At 34.9% G+C, this 24,912-nt stretch overlaps 1 protein-coding gene across 5 annotated transcripts in view; it reads left to right on the forward strand.

The window, feature by feature from the left end:
- Positions 1-24,912, forward strand: part of LOC108744931 — a 103,190-nt gene that overhangs the window by 25,739 nt on the left and 52,539 nt on the right. Inside the window, exons 1-2 of one of the 5 annotated variants that reach the window (XM_018480902.1) lie at positions 11,303-12,111; positions 15,044-15,592. The exons of the other annotated variants lie outside the window; for them this stretch is intronic. Of the exons in view, the coding sequence (XP_018336404.1) occupies positions 15,319-15,592 (274 nt within the window). The 5' untranslated portion in view covers positions 11,303-12,111; positions 15,044-15,318. Of the gene's footprint in view, positions 1-11,302; positions 12,112-15,043; positions 15,593-24,912 lie in introns of those variants that run through there. 5 annotated transcript variants of the gene reach the window in all.

The raw sequence follows: 24,912 nt of genomic DNA on the forward strand, positions 1-24,912 counted from the left end.
GAAAAATTAGAAGAAGTGGCTGATTTTAGATACCTAGGAAGTCAGATAAGTGAGGATGGAAGGAGTAGTAGGGATATAAAGCAGAGGATAGCGCAGGGTCGTGTCGCCTTCAATAAAAAGAAGTCACTTCTATGTTCGCGAACGGTTAATTTAGAAATTCGAAAAAGGTTGTTAAAGGTGTATGTTTGGAGCACGGCGTTGTACATGTGCGAAAAGAAAAGAAGATGTTAAAAGCGTTCGAAATGTGGTGTTACAGGCGAATAATGAGGATACCGTGGATAGCAAAAGTTAGAAATAAAGAGGTATTAGAAAGAATAGGAGAACAGAAGATGGAACTATGGAAGTCAATAAAGAAATAGGCGAGATAGATTGGTAGGATATCTTCTCAGGCATGAAGGTCTAGGCAGTGACGTATTAGAGGCAGAAACAGGAGTTAAGTGTAGTAGAGGTAGACCTAATAGATTAGATCACTGTTCGTAAATAGTTAAGGATGTGGATTGTTCTAGTTTTGGGGAAATGCGAAGATTAGCTCAAGTTAGGAATGAGTGGAGGTATGTGTCTGACCAGTCTTAGGATTGACGATCTTATGATGATGAATAAGAAACATTTAGACATGTTAGAAGTTTTAAAATTGCAGATAGTATATGGCAGAAGCTGTAGCTAAACGTACACCGGCAGAATACCTTGTTGTATGAATTAATGTGCCGTCGTTATAGATTATAGCATATAATTTACAAACTTCCTATGAACTAATACTGCTTTTAGAAATGTCTAGTCGGATCCGAAAGTACTGATTTATTTGGATTGACTGCGATACATATGTAAAATGAGTACTGTTTTTAAATGCGAGCTCTTTTCAGAAAACTGCATGCATGCCCTTAGAATATTCTTTAAGTGAATTTTGCTGTCATCTTAAGTGCTTCTGGTTTTTAGATAAGAACAGTTGCCGTAGTCAATGTACAGAGATAAATCGGATTGTCCGTCAGTTTTAAAACAGGAGCTACAACAACACAGGGTGTTCCATTTCGCAGAATTAGCAACATATTTAGAAATAAAAGAATTATCTGTTTTTGTTACTACAAACAGGGTGGATAAATACGAAAAATTCTCGAAGGACAAATTTTTATAGAATCCATCAAACGTGAACCGCGATTTTGATCTCAATGGATCTTGTCAGCACGCCTTACACAATCTTGTCAGAATATATACCAACTCTACGTTTGACGAATTACTGCAATCAGCGTAGTGAAAGTCACCTATAACTATGCCGTGGAATCAATTAGACAAGTCAAAATCCTTATGAACCTTATTGTCGAAAATTTTTTGAATCTCACAAAATGTAGCAATTTTCTATAAGTAGATGGCGTTCACTACGCTGTTTATGATGAATATAGTGTATAAAGCCCCTTAAATTTGCAAATGTTAGTGAATCTGCCTTGGCCTTATTATTTGTCTAAAGTTTAACCTTGACTGATCAGTAGCATTTGATTTGTAAGCTGAAAATTTAAAAATAGTTCGAAAACGGAAACGCTCTTAATATGCACATCTATAAACGTACAGCGTCGTGTATAAACATGGCTTAAAGTCAGAGCGCACTTTGTGTAGCTAATGTTTTTGTTAACCTGGTAGCATTGTACGTCACTTCCGATACAACCGGAAGTAATAGAACTGAAAATACTTTATTACTTCAACAAACCAAGCATCGGGGAGAACTTTTGTACCACATTCAAATTGACTGTGCTTAAAGAACGTCGGGATGTTAGGTTAATATTAGGAATTTGTATTAGAATCAGAATAATAAATTGTGAAATAAAAATATTGAAAACAATAGGCACAAATGTGTCTTTATAAATCGGTAAAATGTATGGCCGGTTGTTTTTTTAAAACTAGTATTTATTTACTTGATATTTGGATAGGTCATTTTCTTAAGACTGTTTGGACACGCACCTTCACTCTTTCCTATTCTCAGCTAATCTTCACATTTCCTTAAAACTAAAGCTACCTCTACTCCTTTTAACTCCTGTTTATGCTTCTAATATGTCTCTAACTAGCCCTTCATATGCGAGAAAATGTCCTACCAACCTATCTCGCCTATTTCGTATTGTCTTTCATGGAGTTCTCTGTTCTATTTTTTTCAAGTGAAATTTCTTTACGCACGGTAGAGTAAGTTCGTTTCATGCGAGTTGCTATGTAACGAAATCATGCAACGCATTTCCCCCGCTGTCTGTCCCTATGTATGCTTAGATCTTTAAAACTACGCAACGGATTTTAATGCGGTTTTTTTTAATAGATAGAGTAATTCAAGAGGAAGGTTTATATGTATAATACATGCATAATATAGTAGAGAAACACTGATAATTTTAGAGGTTTGTAATGTGATGTCGTAAATAAACACATTTTTTTGCGCTTACATTGCAAACGCTGGCTGAACCCTACGAGATAGATCAAAATAATATACTACAGTATTGTACACCTTAAAAAGGTCTACAAAAAAGTCCGCGATGGTATATGTCTATCTCTTAGGGATAACCCACAATAACCATTTTTTATCCTTTACTTTTTACGAGAAATAATGGCTTATTTACGAAGCGATTTTAAGCAATACAGCATTAATCCTTATCCAATTAAGTACTTTTAAATACATTGTGCATTTAATATAGATCAATATGGCCCTTTACAGCATGTAATTTAAATGAATATTTTCGAAGATATTACAGACTTAAAATGCAGGGACATAGCGGTTGCGGCGGTACCGGCCAGTTTGTATTGTCTAATGACAAAAAAGCTGTGATTGTTGTATATAAAGACATTCTATAGTATATTTACTATCAGCATTGCACCCGTGCGAAGCATAGTGTACAAATAAAACCAATTAAACCAATTCCTTAACCCTATCCTATGTTTGTGTGTTTGAAGAAATTTCACTCCAGTAGCGTGTTGTATAATTACACTTTGTATTTTTTTTTTTAATATCTCTTCATTTCTATCCACAGTTTCCTCATTCGCCTGTAACACCACATTTCGAATGCTTCTAACCTTTTCTTTTACCGTCCATGTTTCGCACCCGTACAGTACCTCGCTCCAGACGTACACCTTTAACAATCTTTTAAGAATTTCTAAGTTAACCGTTTGCGAGCATCGAAGTGACTTCTTTTTGTTGATTTTCTTAACGTATTTTACCATTTTCTTATTTCCATTGCTCTGCACACAGGATATTTGTTCAGGATTTCTCACACAAGCCAATTTGTATTGAATGTCTGTACCATAGCTTGCCATTTAATTTAAAGGTACAGGTCACATTGTCGCAGGTCAGACCGTTTGACTCCGTCCTCCGTCTAGCTGACTGTCGTTTTTATAAAATGCTTGCAATTCGTTGACCTCGTTTGATCGTATGCTAAACAGGCAGGAGGAGGTGTAGAACGTTCTGTTCTATTATATACTTCTCGCTATTCATTATGATTTAGAGGACAATGGTTTTCTAACTGCGGGTGCGTTTGTTCTCATATTAATAATATTCATTCGTTCATTCATTCATTCATTCATTCACTCCCATTCTTTTGTAATATATTGTTTTATATCCGCCACTGCCAGTGGCGACTCGTTACAGGAAATTTACAAAAACTTAGTTAATTATTAATTCACAACATAGGAGACTGATTGAGCAGGCAGCTTCACTGACTGGGGCATACATATGTTGTCTTTTCCCGAAAACTAAAACATCCCTAACTATTTTGTAATTGCAGTGTTAAGTTTAGTTTTCATATTAAATTCTGTATAGGAATGTTTGGTTATAATGACTCCGTTTAAAATGACATATCGCTTATTATTACTGATTCTCAAGAAATCACATCCAGCTAAAGTCCGCTTATTTTTCTGACCGTTGATATTACAATTCATCGTTCTCTTTCGTTTTCTGTTAATAAATATGTACAATTTGTAGTTTTCCTCCATATTAAACTACATTTATATACGTACAAAATAATTCGAAGTGGTCTGTATTCTGTCGAAACTGCCAGACGCGGATCGCGATTTCGATCTTTTTGGATCTCATCAGCGCGTCGCAGGCAGCTCCGACAGAACACAGACCAACCTTACTACTACAGATGGCGCTCAGCACGCCATTTACGGTATTTTATAAAACGCGCTGTTAAGACAGCAGGTAAAGGTTGGTCTGTTTTCTGTCGGAGCTGCCCGCGACGCGCTGATGAGATCCAAAAAGATCGAAATCGCGATCCGCGTCTGGCAGTTTCGACAGAATACAGACCACTTCGAATTATTTTATTCGATTATGGTAACGTGCCTATCACGTTGAGGTGAGCTACGGATTCGTTTCAGCAAGTAGATATCCATATTTTTAAATGGACCTTGTTGGAGCATACGTAATCCTCAAATGTAGCATCGTACTACAGATGGCGATCACCACGCCATTTGTGGTATTTTCTATTTATATACGTGTTTCTTATGTTCCCTATACTCTTGACTGCTTCTAATACGTCTCTAGCTATCTCTCCATGTCTCAGCATACCTACCAGCCCATCTTTTCTTATCTTCATTGGCTTCCATAGCGCTCTGGGGTACACTAATTTTAATACCTTATTGTATAGTGAAAGATTATTTTTATTCAGAAACGAAATACGAATTTAAAATTGAACACTCTGTATACGATTTGTCGACTACGTTATGTATTAACACAAGATTAGAAAGACGATAATACATTTTGTGGATCGTCGCCATCATTACAGAAAGTGGTGGTATAAGTTATTATTTTTCTTATGTTACCATTTTCTGACAAATTTTTGATCAGCAAGGAGGAGTTAGACATTGGCTTAAATAAAATGGATCTGATATTTACAAAAGATTATGGTATAAAAATAAATAAAAGGAAAACAAAAGTATTGATATCCAAAGAAGGGAAAAGTAGAGAAGAAAGCTAATATAAAAATTGGGGAAATCGCATGGTAGAACACCTTCTTAGATATGAGGGGTTTGTTAGAGTTGATGATGATGATGATGATGATATTAGCACGTGAACCAAGCGTGAAATCTATACATATTTTATTTGCTTTTAGAGTGATCTAATTTTGACACATACGTGACTAGAAGTATTAAATAACAGAAGTTTGGGGGACACCCTGCAAATTATCATTGAATTGTTTGAATAGTACCATATTTTCTTAATATCCTTTAATTTACCTCAACTAAAGTCCGAAAAAGTAAACGTGCGTCCCTGAAATGCCCAGCAAACTGGAAAAAAATCAATTCGTAATGTATTAAAAGCATTCCAGACTGATGGCGAGACAATTCGTTCCATAAAAATAAAAAACAACACAACTTATCTGCCATTGACTCCCGGCCGAGTCACGTATAGTAAAACCAAGTAAAACACACCCCTGGACGGATATTTGTACAGAACGATAAACAACTTGAAAAGTTCAATATTCTTTACAAAATTACCGCTGTGAAAGCAAAACCTTAAAGTAAAACAATGTAAATACTTTTGCCGGAATTAACAGCATAATTTTCATTTTAGGAATACATTTGTTGTTTACCTTTAGTTACTATTGACTATTGACCTACACTGAAAAAAAAATGAAAATAGATGGATTTACTAAGCTGTGTTAATTTCCCATTAGTTGAATCTTTTTGCTACTATGAAAGGACTCAACTATGAAATGTTAAACGGAAAATTAGCATAGCATAGTAAATCCAACTACTTCATTTCTCTTAGTGCACGCATTTATTAACCTTTTAGTTGTGCCTACCAGATAGGAAATGTACTTTTGAGAATTCAATAGAAAATATATGACTTACTGATGTTGGTAATACTTACCCAAAATTTATGACGATTTTCAAGTTTTTAAATCAAATGGATTCTGATAGAAAATTTCATGAAAGTTCCCGTATTCTCCCCATATTCCCCCATTTTTTATGTATCTGGAAAATTCGATGCGGAAAATTGACCAGAAATCCTTTCCTTGGATACTGAGTTATTTTTACAGAAGATAATAAAAAGACTGACTTTTACATATGTTTTTGTATTACAGTCGACTCTCGTTAATTCGAAACTCGAGAGACCCTTACAATATTACGAATTATCGAGTGTTTGAAATATCAAATGGTTCGAAATTTTTGAGAGAAAATAAATAAAATTAAACAAACCAATTCATGCGGAAGTGTGTGTCAAACTAATTATAACAAAAACAGAAGCTCGATGATACGATGATACATGTTTGAACTTGCCTCAAAATGTATGTACCTATGTATTTACAATCTTTCTGTCTTTTTCTCTCTGCAACTTTGAATTGTAGAGTGTTTGACGCCGATGAGTTCGAATTAACGCGTCGTTTTGTTACGTCATCATCATCATAAGGTCATCAGTCCTAAGACTGGTTGGACACGTACCTCCACTCTTTCCTATCCTGAGCTAAACTTCGCATTTCCCTAAAACTAGAACAACCCACATCCTTAACTATTTGCGAACAGTAATCTAATCTAGGTCTACCTCTACCCCTCCTAACTCCTGTTTCTGCCTCTAATATGTCTCTGACTAGACCTTCATGCCTGAGAAGGTGTCCTACCAACCTATCTCGCCTATTTTTTATTGACTTCCATAGAGTCCTCTGTTCTCCTATTCTTTCCAATACCTCTTCATTTCTAACCTTTTCTACCCACGATATCCTCATCATCCGCCTATAACACCACATTTCGAACGCTTCTAACCTTTTCTTTTCCGCCGCTCCCACTGTCCATGTTTCGCACCCGTACAACGCCGTGCTCCAAACATACACCTTTAACAACCTTTTTCGAATTTCTAAATTAACCGTTCGCGAGCATAGAAGTGACTTCTTTTTATTAAAGGCGACACGACCCTGCGCTATCCTCTGCTTTATATCCCTACTACTCCTTCCATCCTCACTTATCTGACTTCATAGGTATCTAAAATCAGCCACTTCTTCTAATTTTTCGTCTCGTATCTTTATATTCGCTCTTTCCCTACTTTTTCTTCCCTTGCATATGAGTATTTTAGTTTTACTTTTGTTTTGTTACGTAGCAATGATTTTTTCGTTCGAGTTACCAAGTGCATAAAAATGTATTGATTTAGTTCGAAATATAAAAAGATTTTGTAGGGAACTCGTGATAACTTCGAATTATAGCAGGTTTGAATTAACGAAAGTCGACTGCAATTACTATTGTTATTAGCGGATTCTTAAAAATAAATAAACACTGAGCAAATGAAAACATTTAATATTTCGAGACTTAAAACGGAAATTTTGGAAGGTCAATACTTTTGCACAAGCGATATTACCATAAATCATTCACAGAGATGCCGATTGCAAAAATTATAATAATGTGAACATTGTGCTCCTTTGCAATCGTAAAAGTAACACGCTAACGTTTCATGTTTAACTGCATCGTAATTTTGATGATTTCCCATAAAATTTAAAGTTCAGACCCGTAAAGTTCATCTTTTACTGCCGTGGAAAAATTTGTAGGTCGCACATAATAGTAAAGTAGACACAGACCGCCACGGTCAGTTGTTAAAATGATTTGTGTTCCTGTGCAGGCATCCAATTTCTATACATGTAACGTTAGATTTTATCAAAACAACGGACAATAATGAATACTGTTGCTTTTAAACTGGGTTTGCAGTACTTACGAGGTAAGATCTATTGCTAAGAATTTCAGTTTTCCTATTTAACCCCTGACACCAAAAGGGACAAGTCTGTATTTGTACTTTAATCTTGTTTGTAAACAGAAAAGCTGATCAAGTTCAGGCCAGATTTTGATGCAGTTTATTTTGTGTGAAAAAAATCGGTTGTCTGTAAAGTCGGTTTACTGACGAAAGTTGAACGTGACAACGTTATAAGAAAATACTGATGGAATGGTTTCATTTTTCAAAAGAAAATGTTAATTTTATTTGTTTGATAGATATTTTGTAGATATGGATATAGAGAAGGAGGTAAATGTAAATGTATTATTGTATAGCAGCTGTCCACGCGGACGCATCGCTCACTCAAGTTGGAGAGAGACAGATGTCGAACGCTGCCGAACGCGGAGGCCGATTGTGCCTCTTTGTCGCTCGTTCCGCGCTCTCGCTTGCACTTCAAGCCTTAAATGGAACGCCTCAGAGCGCGGTAACGCCGCATGAGTCATGTTTTTTCGTGCGTGCAGCCGGCTCCATCGAATTATAAGACGTAGTCACGTCAAAATATGTAAATATACGAACATTTTAGAGTATGTTTGACGAATATCAGTAATAAAGTATTTATTTAAGGGGTAATAACATATGAACCTTTATGCAAAATGCAAAATTTGGAGATGCGTAGTTTAGAATAATTAAAAAAGTATTCAATAATTTAATTAATCGTATTGAGACGTGGCTGGAGAAACAAATGTTTTTGAATGTGTTCAATAGAAATTTGAACATATTATTATTATTATTGAGATATTAGTTGAACCCATCCATTAGTTAGTTCCATTCTGTAATTAGACGTTTTGAAAGTCACCTAATTGCACAAAGTTCTATCATGAGAGGAGATGGCCACACAAATTTCATTACAATGTACTTACGCTGGAACTATTTGTAGTAAACACAATTTCTTAGGAATTTTTCACTATATTCTCAGTAAGTTTACCGGAAATTTGGAAGGTTGAAGAAGAATTAAACAATTAATTATAACTAAAAGCAGAAGGACGCTATGCAGTTCGGAAGTGTACAACTAAATTTAACGTATAATTAATTAATTACAAAGAAACAACTGGCGTTGACCAATGATTTAGTGAAACTTTTTATTATCCAGGTGGAAACGAACCCATTGATGGAAAAGTATATTAATTGTACATGTTGCGTCTGTAATTATTTAGATAAATCGGTTTATTTTATAACACAAATTTCGCGGAACAACACTTACTCATTGTATCTATTAATGGATAATAGTGATTGCGGTACGAATAGGAAATTATATTAATTGGAGAAAGTGTGTAGGTAAGGAATAAGTTCTTTGGAAAGTTTTACGCTGACCGAATTGTACAAGTGTTATAGATAGTATGGTACTTACTATGAGGCGTACCATATATTTATATGTACATATGGACATCTGCATGTACAAATACATGCGCAGTCAAAATGCTGAAAATCAGTAAACTGATTATCGTAATTGATTTCATAGAAAGTTAATTTTATTCAATCCAATCAGTCAGAAATGTGTGGTATTCGTTATAATTATGATTACAAAAAAATTAGGGCGAGTGCAGCCGGGTTTTGTGTCATTATATTATTATCGTAAAAGTTTTAAGTGCTACAGGTACTGGACTGATAACCTTAGGAAGATGGTGGTGATAATGATGACGAAGGAACAATTGAGTTCCTGTAGTCATGGGTTGTAGTAATATGTAACGTTAGTAAGGATGATATGCAAAAGAGTGAAATCCATAGTTTTCGTAATTCTGAAATCAAAAAACTTAGATAGTATTATACTGATTGTCGAAATTGTAACATAACTTTCTGTTTCAAGAGGATACTGGTCAAAATTCGCTTTACAGTTAGAAGGTTGTTTCCTGAATATTATTTTAAAGCTTTCGATTGTTTGGCGAAAATGCGTTTCAGTAAGTTAAGAAGAGTAGAAATAGAATAGATGAAGGATCTTGGAGCATTCGAGAAATGTGAACTTTGGCTGAAGATCGGAAGAAGTGGAAGTGCGTGTCCAACCAGGCTTCATTCTGGATACCTTGACTCATAATGACTCTCCCTTGTATGATTGGGATTCTGAGTTTTCAGTTCCTCAAGTTGTATATTATCGACATTTTGCCTTTGATGAGACAGTGCATCTTCAAAGGTTTTCTAATAATGATGAACATTACGCTAAAGGTCAGCAATAGACAATTGTGTGCGCATCAAAACCGAAATTCGAAACTTCAGATAGTCTACATATTATAATATTGAAATAACGCTTGGTCATTATTTCATGAGATGTTATGCCTGTGTGCCCCCGCACCTCCATCCTCTCTGGTTCGAAGGGGGCTCAGTACTCATGCGAAAGTATGGAAAAACTAAAGAACTCCGGATATCGGAAGGCAATGTATAGTGTGGGAAGTCCAGCAGTGCCCGCGTGGGTATACCATGGGTACCCCCAACTGAAGTAACCTGCAATGCAAGGGGATGACCTAATCTATTAAGCGAATTACCACGTGAAGCATGGAGCAAACATGGACATTAAGCAAGGATCAGATGTGTACCGTGGTCCATCGGGGACCTTACTTATTTAAGGTGAAAGCAGGGTTGAGGTGAAAGTATAATTACCCATTGAGGAGATCCGGAGTAGAGTTAATGGTCTCCGGGACGCCTGTACCGGTACCTCGGTAACGTGGGATGCCAGGATGCTAGCATCGGCTTCACCCCCCGTCAATGTCTAAAACACCGAAGTAAGCGTTTGAAAAATAGGTGTATCGGACGGGGTTACAACGCAGGAGGGAAGTTGGTCCATTAAGCAAGTTACCATGTGATGCGTGGAATGAACGTAGGTATCGAGGAAGGATCGGATGTGTAGCTTGGCCCATTGGGGGTGCTGTTTATTTGGATCAAGGTTGTTTGGTAAGGCGATACGAATGTCGCCCAGCGAAGGGGTGATCCAAAGGAGAGCTAATGGTCACCGGAATGTCTGTACGGCACCTTGGTGGCGTGGGGGACCGAGAATGTGGCTTCGACTTCTCCCCTGCTAACTGGTATTGTACTCAAGGAGGTAGTTGGTAAGGCGCCTGGCTGGTTCCTAATCTGGAATGTACTAAAGATTTGGATAGGTCCGAATCTGAGCGTCTCTAACCTTCAGGTAACTTCGTTTCGTGTGACCGATGATGTTATGGAGGAGATACCTCAGGAGGTCTTAACATTATCCTGGTACACTGTGCTGGTTTAACGTGTGGGTATGCCCTTCAAGGGATTGCGTGCCTGGTAATCTTTCTGTTTACTAAATTTTCGAAATATCAAAAATCGTCCAAATTTTTTAACTTTGAAAAACAAAAAAAACATCGGTGGTCCGTATCTTTATTTATTGGTTTAAATCGAGCGGTGGCTTGTAAATTCTTATGGCGTCAATTCTACAGCGAACGTGTCTGACGTCCTCAAGTGGCGGACTCGGTCGCGTTAAAATTAAAAGTTGGTAATTGTAAAAAACAAATTGTAAAAGCCCGTCCGTCGGAGAAGCTGACAGCAGCAGCAGCAGCAGTAGTAGCATCAACATCGTGCAGTATTTTTGAAGAGGCTCCTCGTCCTCTTTTCTCTTACTTGCATTTCTGGCTGCGAAGGGGCGACGCGCCGTGCATGTTCGTCGAGAGATGATCGCGGGTGCCGCGCTGCATCACCATAGTTACACTTGTCTGGTTCCTCGTGTTTTTGGTCATAATCTTTGCCTTTCCGTCCGCACGTCGTCACACTCTCTCTCCGTTTTTCCAAAGCGATTCAACGGCAGCATGAACGAAACGACAGAACACGGAGGCCTTTGAACCACGTTGGATGGCTTTAATGGGGGAACGGTTCGGCAATCGTCGCGCGTTTCACGAACGCAGAACGGACTCGACGATCATTCGCGTGTATTAAACTAAAGGAAATTAATGCTACTCGCTGTTCTGTTTGTTGTGTTGTTCGTCTGCGTGGTGCGTGCGTGCGGCAATACATCGAACCTAACGCATGTAATACGTATCGTTGTGCGGATGTTTCGCGAAAATGCGCACAACGGTTGAATAGTGATTGCGAACGTTAAGTGTGCGGATGTAATGCGTGTCGTTGAGTTTAGCAAAAAGAGTCGTGGTGTTTTGGTGCTCGGCGCGTAAACGTGAAGATGATATTCGGTGTGATTTGTTTACCACTTGCATTCCTGAAGCGCATAGCCGTTATTAGCAGCGGTTCGGCCGTTGCTGCTGCTGCTATTTCTACCTGCGTCCTAGCACATCAACGGAATGCCACCACAACAGGTGGATAGAGAGGGATGGTGTGGCGTGTGTGCGTATAGAGTTCGGTTGAAAACTTTTTTGTGCGTGTAGGTTTTTACCCGCGCTCTGCGTGCCTTTTTAACTACAGTCGAATCTGCAAGCAACGCATTTAAATCGAACATACAGGTAGTCACACAATCGGCATTTCATCTAATTTTGTAATCTTGGTACTTGAAATTTTACTATGATGTAATATTTGTCATACTGATCAGGAATATAAACAAACATCACTTTTAGGTTAAAAAAAAAAAAACTAAAAAACTACTGCAACGTGTTATCGATCCTGCAAATCGCATGTAAGATTAGAGGGGGGGGGGGCTTTGAAGGTTGTCATCTCGTAAATTTCATGTAAGATTAGGTCGAGGGGTGAGGGAGGGTTTTTAGAAGGTGTCCAAAATTTTTAACATTCCCCCTCGCATTTTTTCACTCTCAAACTAATGTTACATTAAATTGTTTTGGAATATCGGTGAATATTTGTCATCCCGGAAATATTTCATATAAGGTGGGTGAGGGGAGAGTTAGTTAATAGATGTCAAAAATTTTAACATTTCTCCCCTTCTCCATTTCACCATCAAGTTAATCTTAAAATAAATTGTTTTTAAATATCGATGAATTTGTCATTCCGCAAATATTTTATGTAAAATTAAACCGAGGGTGAATAGGAGAGAAGGAGGAGGTACATAAAACCGTCGACGAATTTCTGAATACCTCCTTCTCTTCTCGTAACCCAACCTTACCTGAATAATATGTCGTAGTTTTTAGTTTTTCGAAGCTGATAATGTACATGATGGGTGATGGTTTCCACCCCTAACGTATGTACGTATATATTCTTAATCAGCATGACGATTAGTACAACATAAAAATTTCAAGAAAATCGGGGAAATGTACGCTAATCACCCATTAACCAAATTTTTACATTAGATTTAGAAAATGATCTGTTACTGATATGGTTTGAATTTATACTTTTCGGAGAGAATATGTCTATGAAAGTAATTTTAATTGATCAGTATTAATTTTGGAAAAACGTCGTACTTATAAACGCCACCAGTACCTTTATAGAATCAGGAAAGTAAATTGTCATAAGTTATTATATTTTGATACATGCCTACGTCATAATTTAAATACAGAAGAATACAGAGTGTTAAATGTACATTTTTTTTAATGTCTTGTCCTCACCAAAAATTTGTAGAATTTTTAGGGATGTAAAACATTACCCTTAAAAATATGTTGATAGTTTTGAGAAAATGTTACCTAAAAACATTGTAGAACAAATTTAGGTGTAGGTACCTTAAAAGGTGCCACTAAATTATTATTTTAACAAAAAAAAACATTTTTGTTTCACAAAATTTACAAAAATACGGTGCTCCTATCTTTACCCCTATGTAAGAGTTTGAAACTAAATTCATTGCAATTGATTTCTGTTTTTAGTAACGTAAATGTGCAAATTTTCTGTATTTCATAACTGCATAGGTATTTCGTTCTATTAAAACAATTGCCTTTGTTTTAGCTTTATATTTACACTTTACAGTTAGGCAGTAACTTGTACAAATTGTACGTCACCTTTACAAAGTACGGGTGCCTTTTTATGGACCTATTTGTATCGGTTTTTATTTATGCATTTCACATAAATTATTAATTACTAATCGGCATTATTGCTGTGGGTGTATCGTAAAAAAATGATAATTGTTGTTTTTATTTTCCGTTTCATAAATACGCAGTTGTGCTGGGTATTATCCAGAATAAGTATTTTTCATCTTTTTCATTATAATGTAAATGTCAATACAGTATTCTATACTTCTTAAACATTCATGTGGCAATGTTCTTCTATTTCAATATTTATGATGTAGTATGTTGTTCTTTTAAATTTATTTAAATTGGTATTTACGAACTTTTGACCTTCTAAAGATAAAGTAAGTAGTAAGTAAGTAATACATTTCCTGTTTATAATAAAAGGTTCGTTTCGATATTTGGATAGTAAACTATTGATATTAATTTAATAAGCATTGTTTTGAGAATTTAAATGATAGTGTTCTACACTTTTCGGATAATTATTTTAATTTAGCATTTATTTAATGGTATTGGGGTGTGAGCACTATAAAATTATTTGTTTTTGAAAACAGATTTTGTAGTCCTAATTAGCATCCTTATTCAACTTAAACTTTAAATATTACAAAATAAATAGAATACATATTTACTAAATATTGTAGTAAAATCAAGAAAATGCATTGAAAATGGATACTGATTATTAGGTATCTATCAAAAAAGGGACTGCGGGCTGTTAATTATGTAAATATTTAAGGTATGATAACAAACGGTCCTATGTTGATGAAAAGAAGTTCAATGAGCTTTTAATTTAGGGAGTTAAACAAAGTGCTCGAAGAAAAGAAAATAAATATGAGGGTGGAGTATAGATATCTCCCCTAAATAAAGAATGAAGTAGCCAGCGTATGTATATACCACACACAAGAACATAGAACATATATGGGATGCTACATAATTTAATATTTCTAATTCATTAGGGGAATTGACCATTTTGTATTTTAATAATAAGAAAATGAAAATCGAAAGTTAATGTTAACTTAATTAATGTTAATGTTGTACAACTAAATACATTTTTTTATTACTTAACTTTCGGTGAGACTAATTTAATTTACATTTTTTGTTTATTCTTATATAAAGCACCCTCTCTATGTGTCAGTTTTCTCAATGGTGGTTAATATTGACAATTATCATTACGAAAGATGCAATTTCTTTTGTGTTAAAATTGAATTTACGAACCATATCAGTAACAGTTGAAATATTCAAATTTTATTTGGTGATAATCCCATTTTTAAAATACACATTAATTTTATTCAATTTTTTTTTTAATTGCTAGATGTGCGTCATTTTTTAATGCATTTTTTTGGATCATTAAAAAATTAAAAAACGTGTAAAGCGTTTCAGGTGTTTGTTTCCCTTTTCAAGAGTGTGTTATAAAAATTGAATAATTATCTACCTAAATAAACGTTGTGCGCAAATTCGACTATAGATTAGATTAATTTTCTTTCTGTTGTTACAGTTGCAACAAATATTCGTTTTTTTTAACGTATCTGCTCATATTGTATCCATCAGAAAGTATGCGTGCCCAAATGCTTTCGTTTATTGACTTTTTGGCGTCGCGTTGCCTGTTGCATTAATAACTTTTGGAAGCAATCCATTTGTTAAGCCCCAAAATCCACTTCCTCAATTAAAAAGAGATGTCCACGCGACTGTAAAGTTTTTCACGTGTCACAGTTACATTTTTCTCCTACATTTACATCGTATGTATAATTAATAAAAAAAAAAGAAGAAAAAATGTCTTTAAAATTGAACAGTGTTTACATTGTGCCTGCGCAAATGCTAAGTGATAAAAACAATCCTAATAATCATCATCGAACGGCCACGAAAACGAAAACGGTGGCCATTGTTGCTCCGCAGAGAAGCAACAGCCTCGACTATCTCAATTTCGAAGAGAAAAGGCAGCTGATTGCGTCCTCGTTATCCCTCTCGGATTTTCTTCGGGTCGGGGACGCCAATAAAGAGATCAAAGACGTCAAGGAAACTACCACTGTCACAACCCTCATTGTCGGTGAGTTAAAATTTGAAAAAAGTTGAATGGTGAAATTTATTTTTATTCTCCAAAATCTGAATAACGCTTGATTGGAATTGTTTCTCTTTCGCTTCGATGAGAACCACCAGTGAAGTGGTTTATCCTACATTTCGGCAACAACTGTGGTTTTCATCTATAGGGAATGCAGCTAGGGCAGTAAAACCACAACCACCCTTGCTACGATCCCTAAGGATTCCAACCACAGTAATGACTCTATTGGTGTTCTCACGAAAGAGAAACAGTTCTAGACCAGAACCATCAAGCCTGAATATCCCGACATATAAATGTTCAGTCTCTCAGAGTCTCTGAACGAGAGACTCGAGTCGCTCGTAGAGAGATTCTCATTTCGTATACAGTCTCTGAATGAAAGACTCGAATCTCTGAACGAGACTCGAATCTCTCAATAAGTGGTGTCTCGATAAACATGGTTAAAATTTTCTATGTTCAACATATTTCAGAGATCCCAGTCTTTCTACGAGAGACTCGAATCTCTCAATTTTTCAGTTTTATTCATTCAGTCTCTCTATGAGAGACTCGAATCTCTGAATTAACAATTTTATCGTTCGAGTCTCTCATAGGGAGACTGTGAGAGAAATCATAATAACAACTAAGAAATAACTGAGAGACTGTGAGAGACGCTCTCAGAGGCGCTGAAACACTGAAAGTCTCTGAGAGACTGGAGAGAGACTGAAAATTTTTGTCCAGAGATATCAAGCATTATTAAGTTAGAGTCTAATTCTTTTTATTCTCAAAAAAAATCTAACTGATGTAAATGGGTCAAGCGTGTCATCGTCGCCACCACAAATTTTCTAGTCGTTCTACTTATTTTAACAAGTTTTGATGTATGCACCTATAAGTAACTTTTATGTAACACCAGTCATGAATATTTCCGGATACTTCCTGTAAGTTGATGCCATCGATATCGATTGCCGACTGCGGCATTCATTCGTAACTAAACATATAATTTACAATTTCCCATTAATGATAATTCCGTTTTATGTCGTAACTAAATTAGACAGTTCGGTTTTTATGTGAAGAAATAGATTTCTCGGATTGTTTAGTCAATATGACCAACGGCTTATAGTGACAAATCATTCAATTTATAAATTTTGTTACTAGCTCGCTAAGCTGAGGCTAAACCTCTAAAAAATCCAACTGAAGATTTGTTAGCAGGACATTATTTTCCCTTCATAAATAATTTATCAAAGGTACATAAAGTCATGCGGACGGCTACGTAAGTTATAGCTGGTCAAAGGTTACGAAAATCAATTTTTCTAAAATATCTCGTAAATGGGGTTTACGTTAGTTTTGTATCCCCGTAGCTCCATCCATTGATATGTTATGAAATAATTTTGCTGATTATTGCTCGACTTCGTTAACTTCTTCCATATTTTCACTTTCTGCTTCATTATAATTCAATTCTGATTCAACGGATGTATCCGCCGACAACGTATTTTGGGATACGACAAGAGCCATACATTAAGGAACATTGAAATCCTACTATAAAATTGGGAAAATAGAATTGAAAAAATCATCTGTCAGAGTATTTATTGGTTGTAATAAAATATTATGTAAAGTCCAATCCCTTTGCCGAGGGTTTGAATCCTTTTCCAGCAAATGTACGAACCTGGTAATGTCCTGAATTGCCCAAAAGATTCTGGCATCTGTTGGGTGACTTTGTTGGTGCTAGTCGTGTCTCAATAGGTTGCCGGGGAGTACAGCCCTTCAATCTAAGTTAAACGATCATTTCGTTTTTTGTTTCCGCTGAGATAATTAATAAAATATATAACTTTATTTTACCCTTGGAATGAACCTACAGGAACATCAAAGATGATGTAGAAACAATTGCAGTGTAATGCCCTATATCTCGAAAACAATTGGTTCCAAGAAAAATTTGTTTGGGATCTTTGACCGCCTGTAATTTTTCTTTTGGCATTGGAGTTTGATCGTAATGTATTTATTAGTGTCTTGGTCAGTATCTAATACATCTGTATTATTATGATATTGTACTACCACAAGCATTTTGCATAAAGTAGTTCAAGGATCTGTATTAATTATTGAACTGAAAAATTTTATGATGAATTTTTAAACCCGTTAACGCATTCTTTCATAATGCTGGAAGGTTTCAAAATAATTTTAGCGAAATGATACCTGTTACTTGTTGTTATGGATGTGACTGTTGGTGTTAAAATATCCTCACGTAACCATGTTTTATTGTCTTAACAAAAACATAATCCTCATTGTTTTAAAACAAAAGTACAAGTTTTTAATATCTTCTGTTCTTTGCATAACGTATGTATGTATATGTCCAAATGGATGTTTCCCACTATACGGTGGTCTTTTTGAAATCTTTCCGCTGTTCACCTGTTTGTTTGTTTGTTACAATTTTTTGTGGTGTAACCTTCAAAACAATAGAAATGACGTCATGACTTTCTCATTTTATTTTCGTGCCAGTGAGACGCTACCCTATTACCTTTTTTTAGAACAATCCACAATATTCCTCGTCTGACACAGGCACTCCTCCAGTGTAATAAATTAAGGAAGTTGCGAATTTAATAAGTATTTATTTAATGTCCTTATAACGATATTACTCATGGACGGCCTTAAGCAAGGCTGCGGTTTATCCATGAACGCTCAATTTTATTGCTATCATTACATGAATTAGTGCTAACCTTGTTATTGTAGTTATCGTATCGGAAGCTGACATTACTATATATTTCATGCTTTTCCTGTGTCTGCAAAATTTATCTATAAATAATTGTAAAATTATTGAGGGTTGTAATGGGGATCGTGCCTACATACTACGAAGAATTATTGTCGGTTAGATGTATCGTTCTCAATGGGGTGAACATTGTATGCCGCATAACATACATTTCCGGTTATTTACCCCTTATATAGTGACATCTCTCGGTAATGTTGCTTTACTTATGACCAAAGTAATTTTAACAATGTTTACGTATTACCTATTTGTATAAAATTTTAAGTATTTTCTTGGAAAATTACAAAATTTTGCACTACCCATCTCAATCGTTTAATTTTCTTTATTGGTTCACAAATAATTGCCTTATTATTGTTAGTCAGACCAAAATAAGAAAAAATGGAATTAATAATCAATAAATTTTTTAATTGTGAATTGTTGTGTCGTTTTTGAATTTAAATTCATCATCATCATACATAAGGTCGTCAATCCTGAGACTGGTTGGACACGCACTTCCATTCCTTTCTATCCTGAGCTAATCTTCGCATTTCCCTAAAACTAGAACATCCCATGTATAGCGCCGCGCTCCAAACATACACCTTTAACAATCTTTTTCGAATTTCTAAATTAATCGTTCACGAGCATAGAAATGACTTCTCAACTTTCAAATTCTTTAATTTCCCTACTTGTCTCATGGTTCTAACATTCCACTCGTGAAATATTGCACCTTCCTCTATTGCATTTATTGAAGACATCCCCCGACGTAGTCTCCGCCCGGATATTCGATTGAGGGACTAGTTTACGTCCGGAGTGCTTTACCTCATAGGACGCTATCAGTCGAGTTTGGTGTTTTTCTTGGGATATCGTAATGTAGTGGTTTCCCGTTGCCTTCCACATCGTAGTATTGTGCATCAGAGACAATTAATTAATACTTAAGTATTCTTTAAATAAAAGTAATTCACAGAAAAGTTCATTTTTCAATGATTATTTTTAAATACATCATAACACTTATGATTAATTTAATACAAAATTAAATACAATGTTAGAAGACCGCAGATTGGCCCACTTTGATTCGTTTGGTTCAATTGTTATTGCGGCCGAGTTACTGCGATGTTCGATTGTTATACCAGACGATTTTGGCATCGTAATAAGATTTAATTCTACGATCAACAAACGGAGGTGGTGGATCTACTTGCTGTTATTATTTATCGTGATGCTGTCATGGAGCAAGAATCTTCTCTTTGTATACTTACTTGTGTATGTGTGTGTGTGTGTGTGCGCGCTGTAAAAGCTGCGACCGCCTTCTTATTTTTAATTCTTGGAACGTAATTGTTCAATTATTTATAATTTAAGTTCTACGGATGGACCTCGGACATAATTACAGGTTTCAGACTTCCAGAGTTACCGCGTACGTACCTACCTACGTGTAGTTGATGTGATGGTATAGACGGTTAAAAAAAATGAGGAAACCAGTTTCGGTTGGTACATAATTATAAACAGATAGTTTTACATTATAAGATCAAAATAAAAACACATGGTGATTAGGGATGAAACGATACAAGTAAAGGTAGTCTCATGAACCGTTACCTTGTATCTCTTAAAAACTGTTTATTTGACACATTCATAAATGCACTTTTAATTTATGATTAGTTGATTTCCCGCGTGGTCTTTTTTCGTTAATTTCTCAAAATTATGGCATGTAATTTATTATTTAATCCTAGCTGCGTATTAAAAAATAGCGATACTTTTAGGTATCGATACTTTGTCACTTTGTTTCGATACCAGTACGCGATCAGCATCATTAAAGATTGTATAACTGTAGAGATAGATATACAGGGGCAAAAGATTAGTATGCTTAGATTTGCAGATGATATAGCAGTATTAGCGTCTAGCAAGGAGAAGTTAGAAATAGCTTTAAATAAAATGGAAATGGTTTTGATTAAACAGTATTTTATGAAAATAAATAAATGTAAATCAAAAATACTGGTATGCAAGGGAAGAAAAAGTAGGGAAAGAGTGAATATAAGGATAGGTGACGAAGTTGTAGTTTTTAGGTATCCAGGAAGTTAGATAAGTCAGGACGGAAGGAGTGGTAGAGATATAAAGCAGAGGGTAGAGCAAAAAGAAGTAACTTCTGTGTTCGCGAACGGTTAATTTAGAAATCCGAAAAAGTTTGTTGAGTGTGTATTTTGAAGCGCGGCGTTGTACGGGTGCGAAACATGGACGGTGGGCGCTGCGGAAAAGAAAATGTTAGAAGCGTTCGAAATGTGGTGTTACAGACGAATGATGAGGGTACCGTAGATAGAGACAGTTAGAAATGAAGAGGTATTAAAAAGAGTGGGAGAACACGGGACTCTATGGAAGTAAATAAGAAATGGGCGAGATATGTTAGATTAGTAGGACACCTCAGACATGAAGGTCTAGTCAGAGACATATTAGAGGCAGAAACGGGAGTTAGGAGGGGTAGAAGGAGACCTAGATTAGATTACTGTTCACAAATAGTTAAGGATGTGGGTTGTTCTAGTTTTAGGGAAATGAAAAGATTAGCTCAGGATAGGAAAGACTGGAGGTGCGTGTCCAACCAGTCTTAGGACCGACGATTGAAAAGTGAACAAAGCATGATCAAAATCTATTTAAACAATGAAAACGCTTTTGTGGTCACACATTAATTAAAAACTTTCGGAAGAGGCGAGTTTTACGAATAATAAGATGCTTCCAGTATTTTTGCAATAAATTTATAAAAAACTTCGGTACTTGGACAAAACGTTGGCAGTTAACAGAACAGTAATTTTTTAAAAAAATACCCGTTTTATTTTTTCAAAGTAGTACTTAAACATGCTCGTAACTAAAACCAATCTAAATTTTCCTTTTACCATCTAGAAGTTGGGTCGTTGTTTCAGCTGGTAAACTATTTCGAAAGTTTGGGACAGTTTTCTTGTTTAATGAATTGACTCATCATTAGGTTAGGTATTTTCTCCACTGTGTATAAATCGGTTTGCCAAAATGAACCTTGATTATTTATTACACCGTGGATCGTTGAATGTCATAGATAGATTCGAAAATTATGCGCATTTGTTTTAAAAATAAATGAGTAAATCATCGTTGCGCAATTGTTTATGTGTGATGCGATTTTGTTTTTCACCGACACCAATGTTTTTCCCATAGTACACCACAAAATAAAAATAGGAATTCCCCTTTAAATAATAGTATTTGGGTCTTCAATTACCTTACTTATTAAAAATTTTTGATAAGTAATAATTTTAAGAAGTCTCTATAGTTAACTGAAGGATATAGACAGTTAAGGGTTGGAAGGTTTATAATATTCTGTAGAACCAACACTGACGTTTCGTCTCTAATTGGGAATCTTTATCAAGGTATGTAGATTCTTTAGTTAGGTAAACGTAAGTTATAAATCCAAAACGTTGGTATTTTGGTTCTACATAATATTATAACCCTTCCAACCCTTAACGACCTAGATTTTTTGTTTATTCATATCCAAACTAAGGGTAAAAAATGAAGAATAGCACCTTTAGTTAATTTAATAATCAAAGAAAAATGAGAAAAATTGACGTTTTCGGTGAGACATATGTAGAAATCTGTCTGTCACAGGACATTATTTCTTTTATTGGATAATTCCCTTTTAAATTTGAAAAAATCCATCTACGTACCCATAAGGGTGGAAAATTGGGCGATGATAAAAAATTATTTGAAGAAATTACGTAGCCTCATCATTTCTGTCTGATATTTCTCATTGAAAGCCGTATCTCAATTATGGTCTTATTTGAATTTGCTTTTTATGCATATAGGCAAAGTCGTTTTTTTGACGTCATTTATATTTAATGTTTCCCAAAATTAAAAATCATACAAAGCCACAAATGTAAGTACTTACTATGCATTGGTCGCGCTTATAAAATGCTTTATCTACACATAAATATACTCACAGCGTGTTTTACAAATAGTTTGCTATTTTAAATTTAATGTTGGCAACTGTTCGGGAGCAAGGTTATTTACCCAAAAATGCACCTTTTATGTACACCAGTTATTATAAGATTTATTTNACTAACATTAGTATACAGGGTCTTCCAAACATAGTAGCATTTTTTAATCAAAATTGAATTTTGATAATTTGGTATTATTCAGTAGTATTTGCTGCACAAAGTATTCAGTTTTAGATAGAATTGAGTGGTACACATTTTTTAGGCTGTAACTGTAACACTCTGTATACGTAAATGTGGGTAATTGCATATTTCGCGATAATCAAGGTTATTCATTAAAAACATGAACCACAACTTTTTTATTTTTCGTATTTAAAAAGGCATTAAAAAAATGTCGCCAATATTACGTATTTATTATGTGATTGTGTTACAAAAACCTTTTATAGAATTGGTTAAAATTTTTTGTAAAATTCGTAGTTCATATTGTAAAATAACTTCGTTATCATTTTGAGTTTTATTCATTATCGCTATTGCTATTAATTTGTAGTTATCAATCGAACTTTTTTACCTATTAATACCATGAGACCACCCGGTATCAGTACGGCGAATAACGTAAAGATTTTCCTGGTTGCAGTCGTCGACAATTTACCACTACGGCGTAATCTGTCTGCAAGCCAGCTTGCAGCTACAGCCATGGCATATTTTCCTGTAAAAAACCAACCAATGTGTAATTTTAGAATCGATCTGTCGACGTAATGGAATTTCTCCGATGTCGCGTAATATTGCTTGAAATAATACCTACAGGATGAAGTTATTTAGTCCAAAATTGAAAATGATACAGTTTTCAAAGTAGAATAATTAATGGAAAATTTTCAAAACCACTTGTAACAATTGATTTAAGTATTGTGTAATAAACTATATATGATAAACGTGTAATACTGCTTATAACTCAATAAGTTACATGCTGATGAAAAATTGAATTGAATTGAATTGAACTGTAGTTGGGTTTTTAGGAAATGTTTTGCTTTGTTTCAACCCTTTGGAATGCGATTTTCGCAAAATCCGTCCTTAATGCTTCCCCATGTAATAAAATATGTTCTCAAAATATCCTAGATACGTGTCAACAGTCCATCAACGACCACATAAAACTAATTTATCTTTCCCTCGGGAACAGCATTTTTTTCTGGATAAAAGGTACCCTACGTTCTTTTCTGTGCTCCTGACAATGTATGTACAAAATTTAATGATAGGTTTCACCCGCGGCATCTTTTACGATCATTGACGACCACATAAAGCTAATTTTTCTATCCCTCGGGAACAGTAGTTTTTTGTTTGATAAAAGGTAACCTATGTTCTTTTTTGAATCCCTGACAATGTGTGCACCAACTTTTGAATCTCTAGACCATGGGTCTTTTTTTTTTGGTCTAAAAACTCATCATTCATAATCATTATATGAGTTGTCAGACTAGAGACTGGTTGAACGCACATCTTGGCTCCTTCCTAATCCCGAGCTCATCTTGCATTGAGCATTTTTACGATTTTGTTCTCAATAAAGGCGATACAGAACGATATTACAGTAATAATAGTTCTTGGTTCATGTTGAGACCAATATGTAAGTTTGAAAAAGAACAGGGTTGCTATCGAAGTGACCAATAGCGTCAATGTTGCGAGACGACCACAATTATTAATAAGACCATTTCTTGGCACTGTATAACAACAGCAATCATTAACTATAATAAGTAAATTATTAAGTTTCTCAAGAATGAGAAAGAAGATATTGACATGGTCATTTTAATTTAAAAAAAATTATCTTCTTATTTACAACATTTGTCAATTTTGTTTTTATTACCTATTTGTAAGAAAATTATTTTTTTTTAACATAAATAATTATATTATTAATTTTGAATCTGTTCCAAGAATCCTAACTAATATAAATACAAATGTGTTTGTTTGTTTATTACTATTTGACGCCTTAATTACTCAACCGATCATTATGAAATTTTGTACACACATTGTCAGGGGTATAGAAAAGGACATAGGGTACCTTTTATCCTGAAAAAGAATGTTGTTCCCGAGGGATATAAAAAATTAGTTTTCTCTGGACATCAACGTGAAGTCGTGGGTAAAACCTATCATGAAATTATGCAAACACATTGTCAGGAGTACAAAAAAATAAATCAACATAAATAATTATAGGTATTATCAATTTTGAATCTGTTGCAAGAATAGTAACTAAAAATATTAACGTAACATCATGTACATAAAAGTCGATGCATAGTCGCCCTTAAAAAAAAATTTAAGTATGCCATTAATATGAATATAAACGACGGAATTATTTAAATATTTTAATAATGGCCTTCGGTAACAGTAGATTACGTCCTTAACAGATACCTAGACGGAAGATAAACAGACGTCGGACACGTTTTTATTGGAGATTATATGTTGCGTAGTACAATAAATATGTACTAATTATTTGACCCGATACAAAGTTCTAATTTATTTAGTATAATAATTGAAAAAAATATTATCGCGTCATTAATCTCGATGAAATAATTTCTTTGAACTACAAGTGAATAATTTTGACCTGGTGTATTCTGGATATTACGTTTTATTTGTTAATAAATAATTTTAATTAGACGTTTTAAAATGATCTTAAAATTTTCCAG

This window comes from Agrilus planipennis, unplaced genomic scaffold (genome assembly GCF_000699045.2).
Source record: "Agrilus planipennis isolate EAB-ADULT unplaced genomic scaffold, Apla_2.0 scaffold42, whole genome shotgun sequence".
Lineage (NCBI taxonomy): Eukaryota > Metazoa > Arthropoda > Insecta > Coleoptera > Buprestidae > Agrilus > Agrilus planipennis.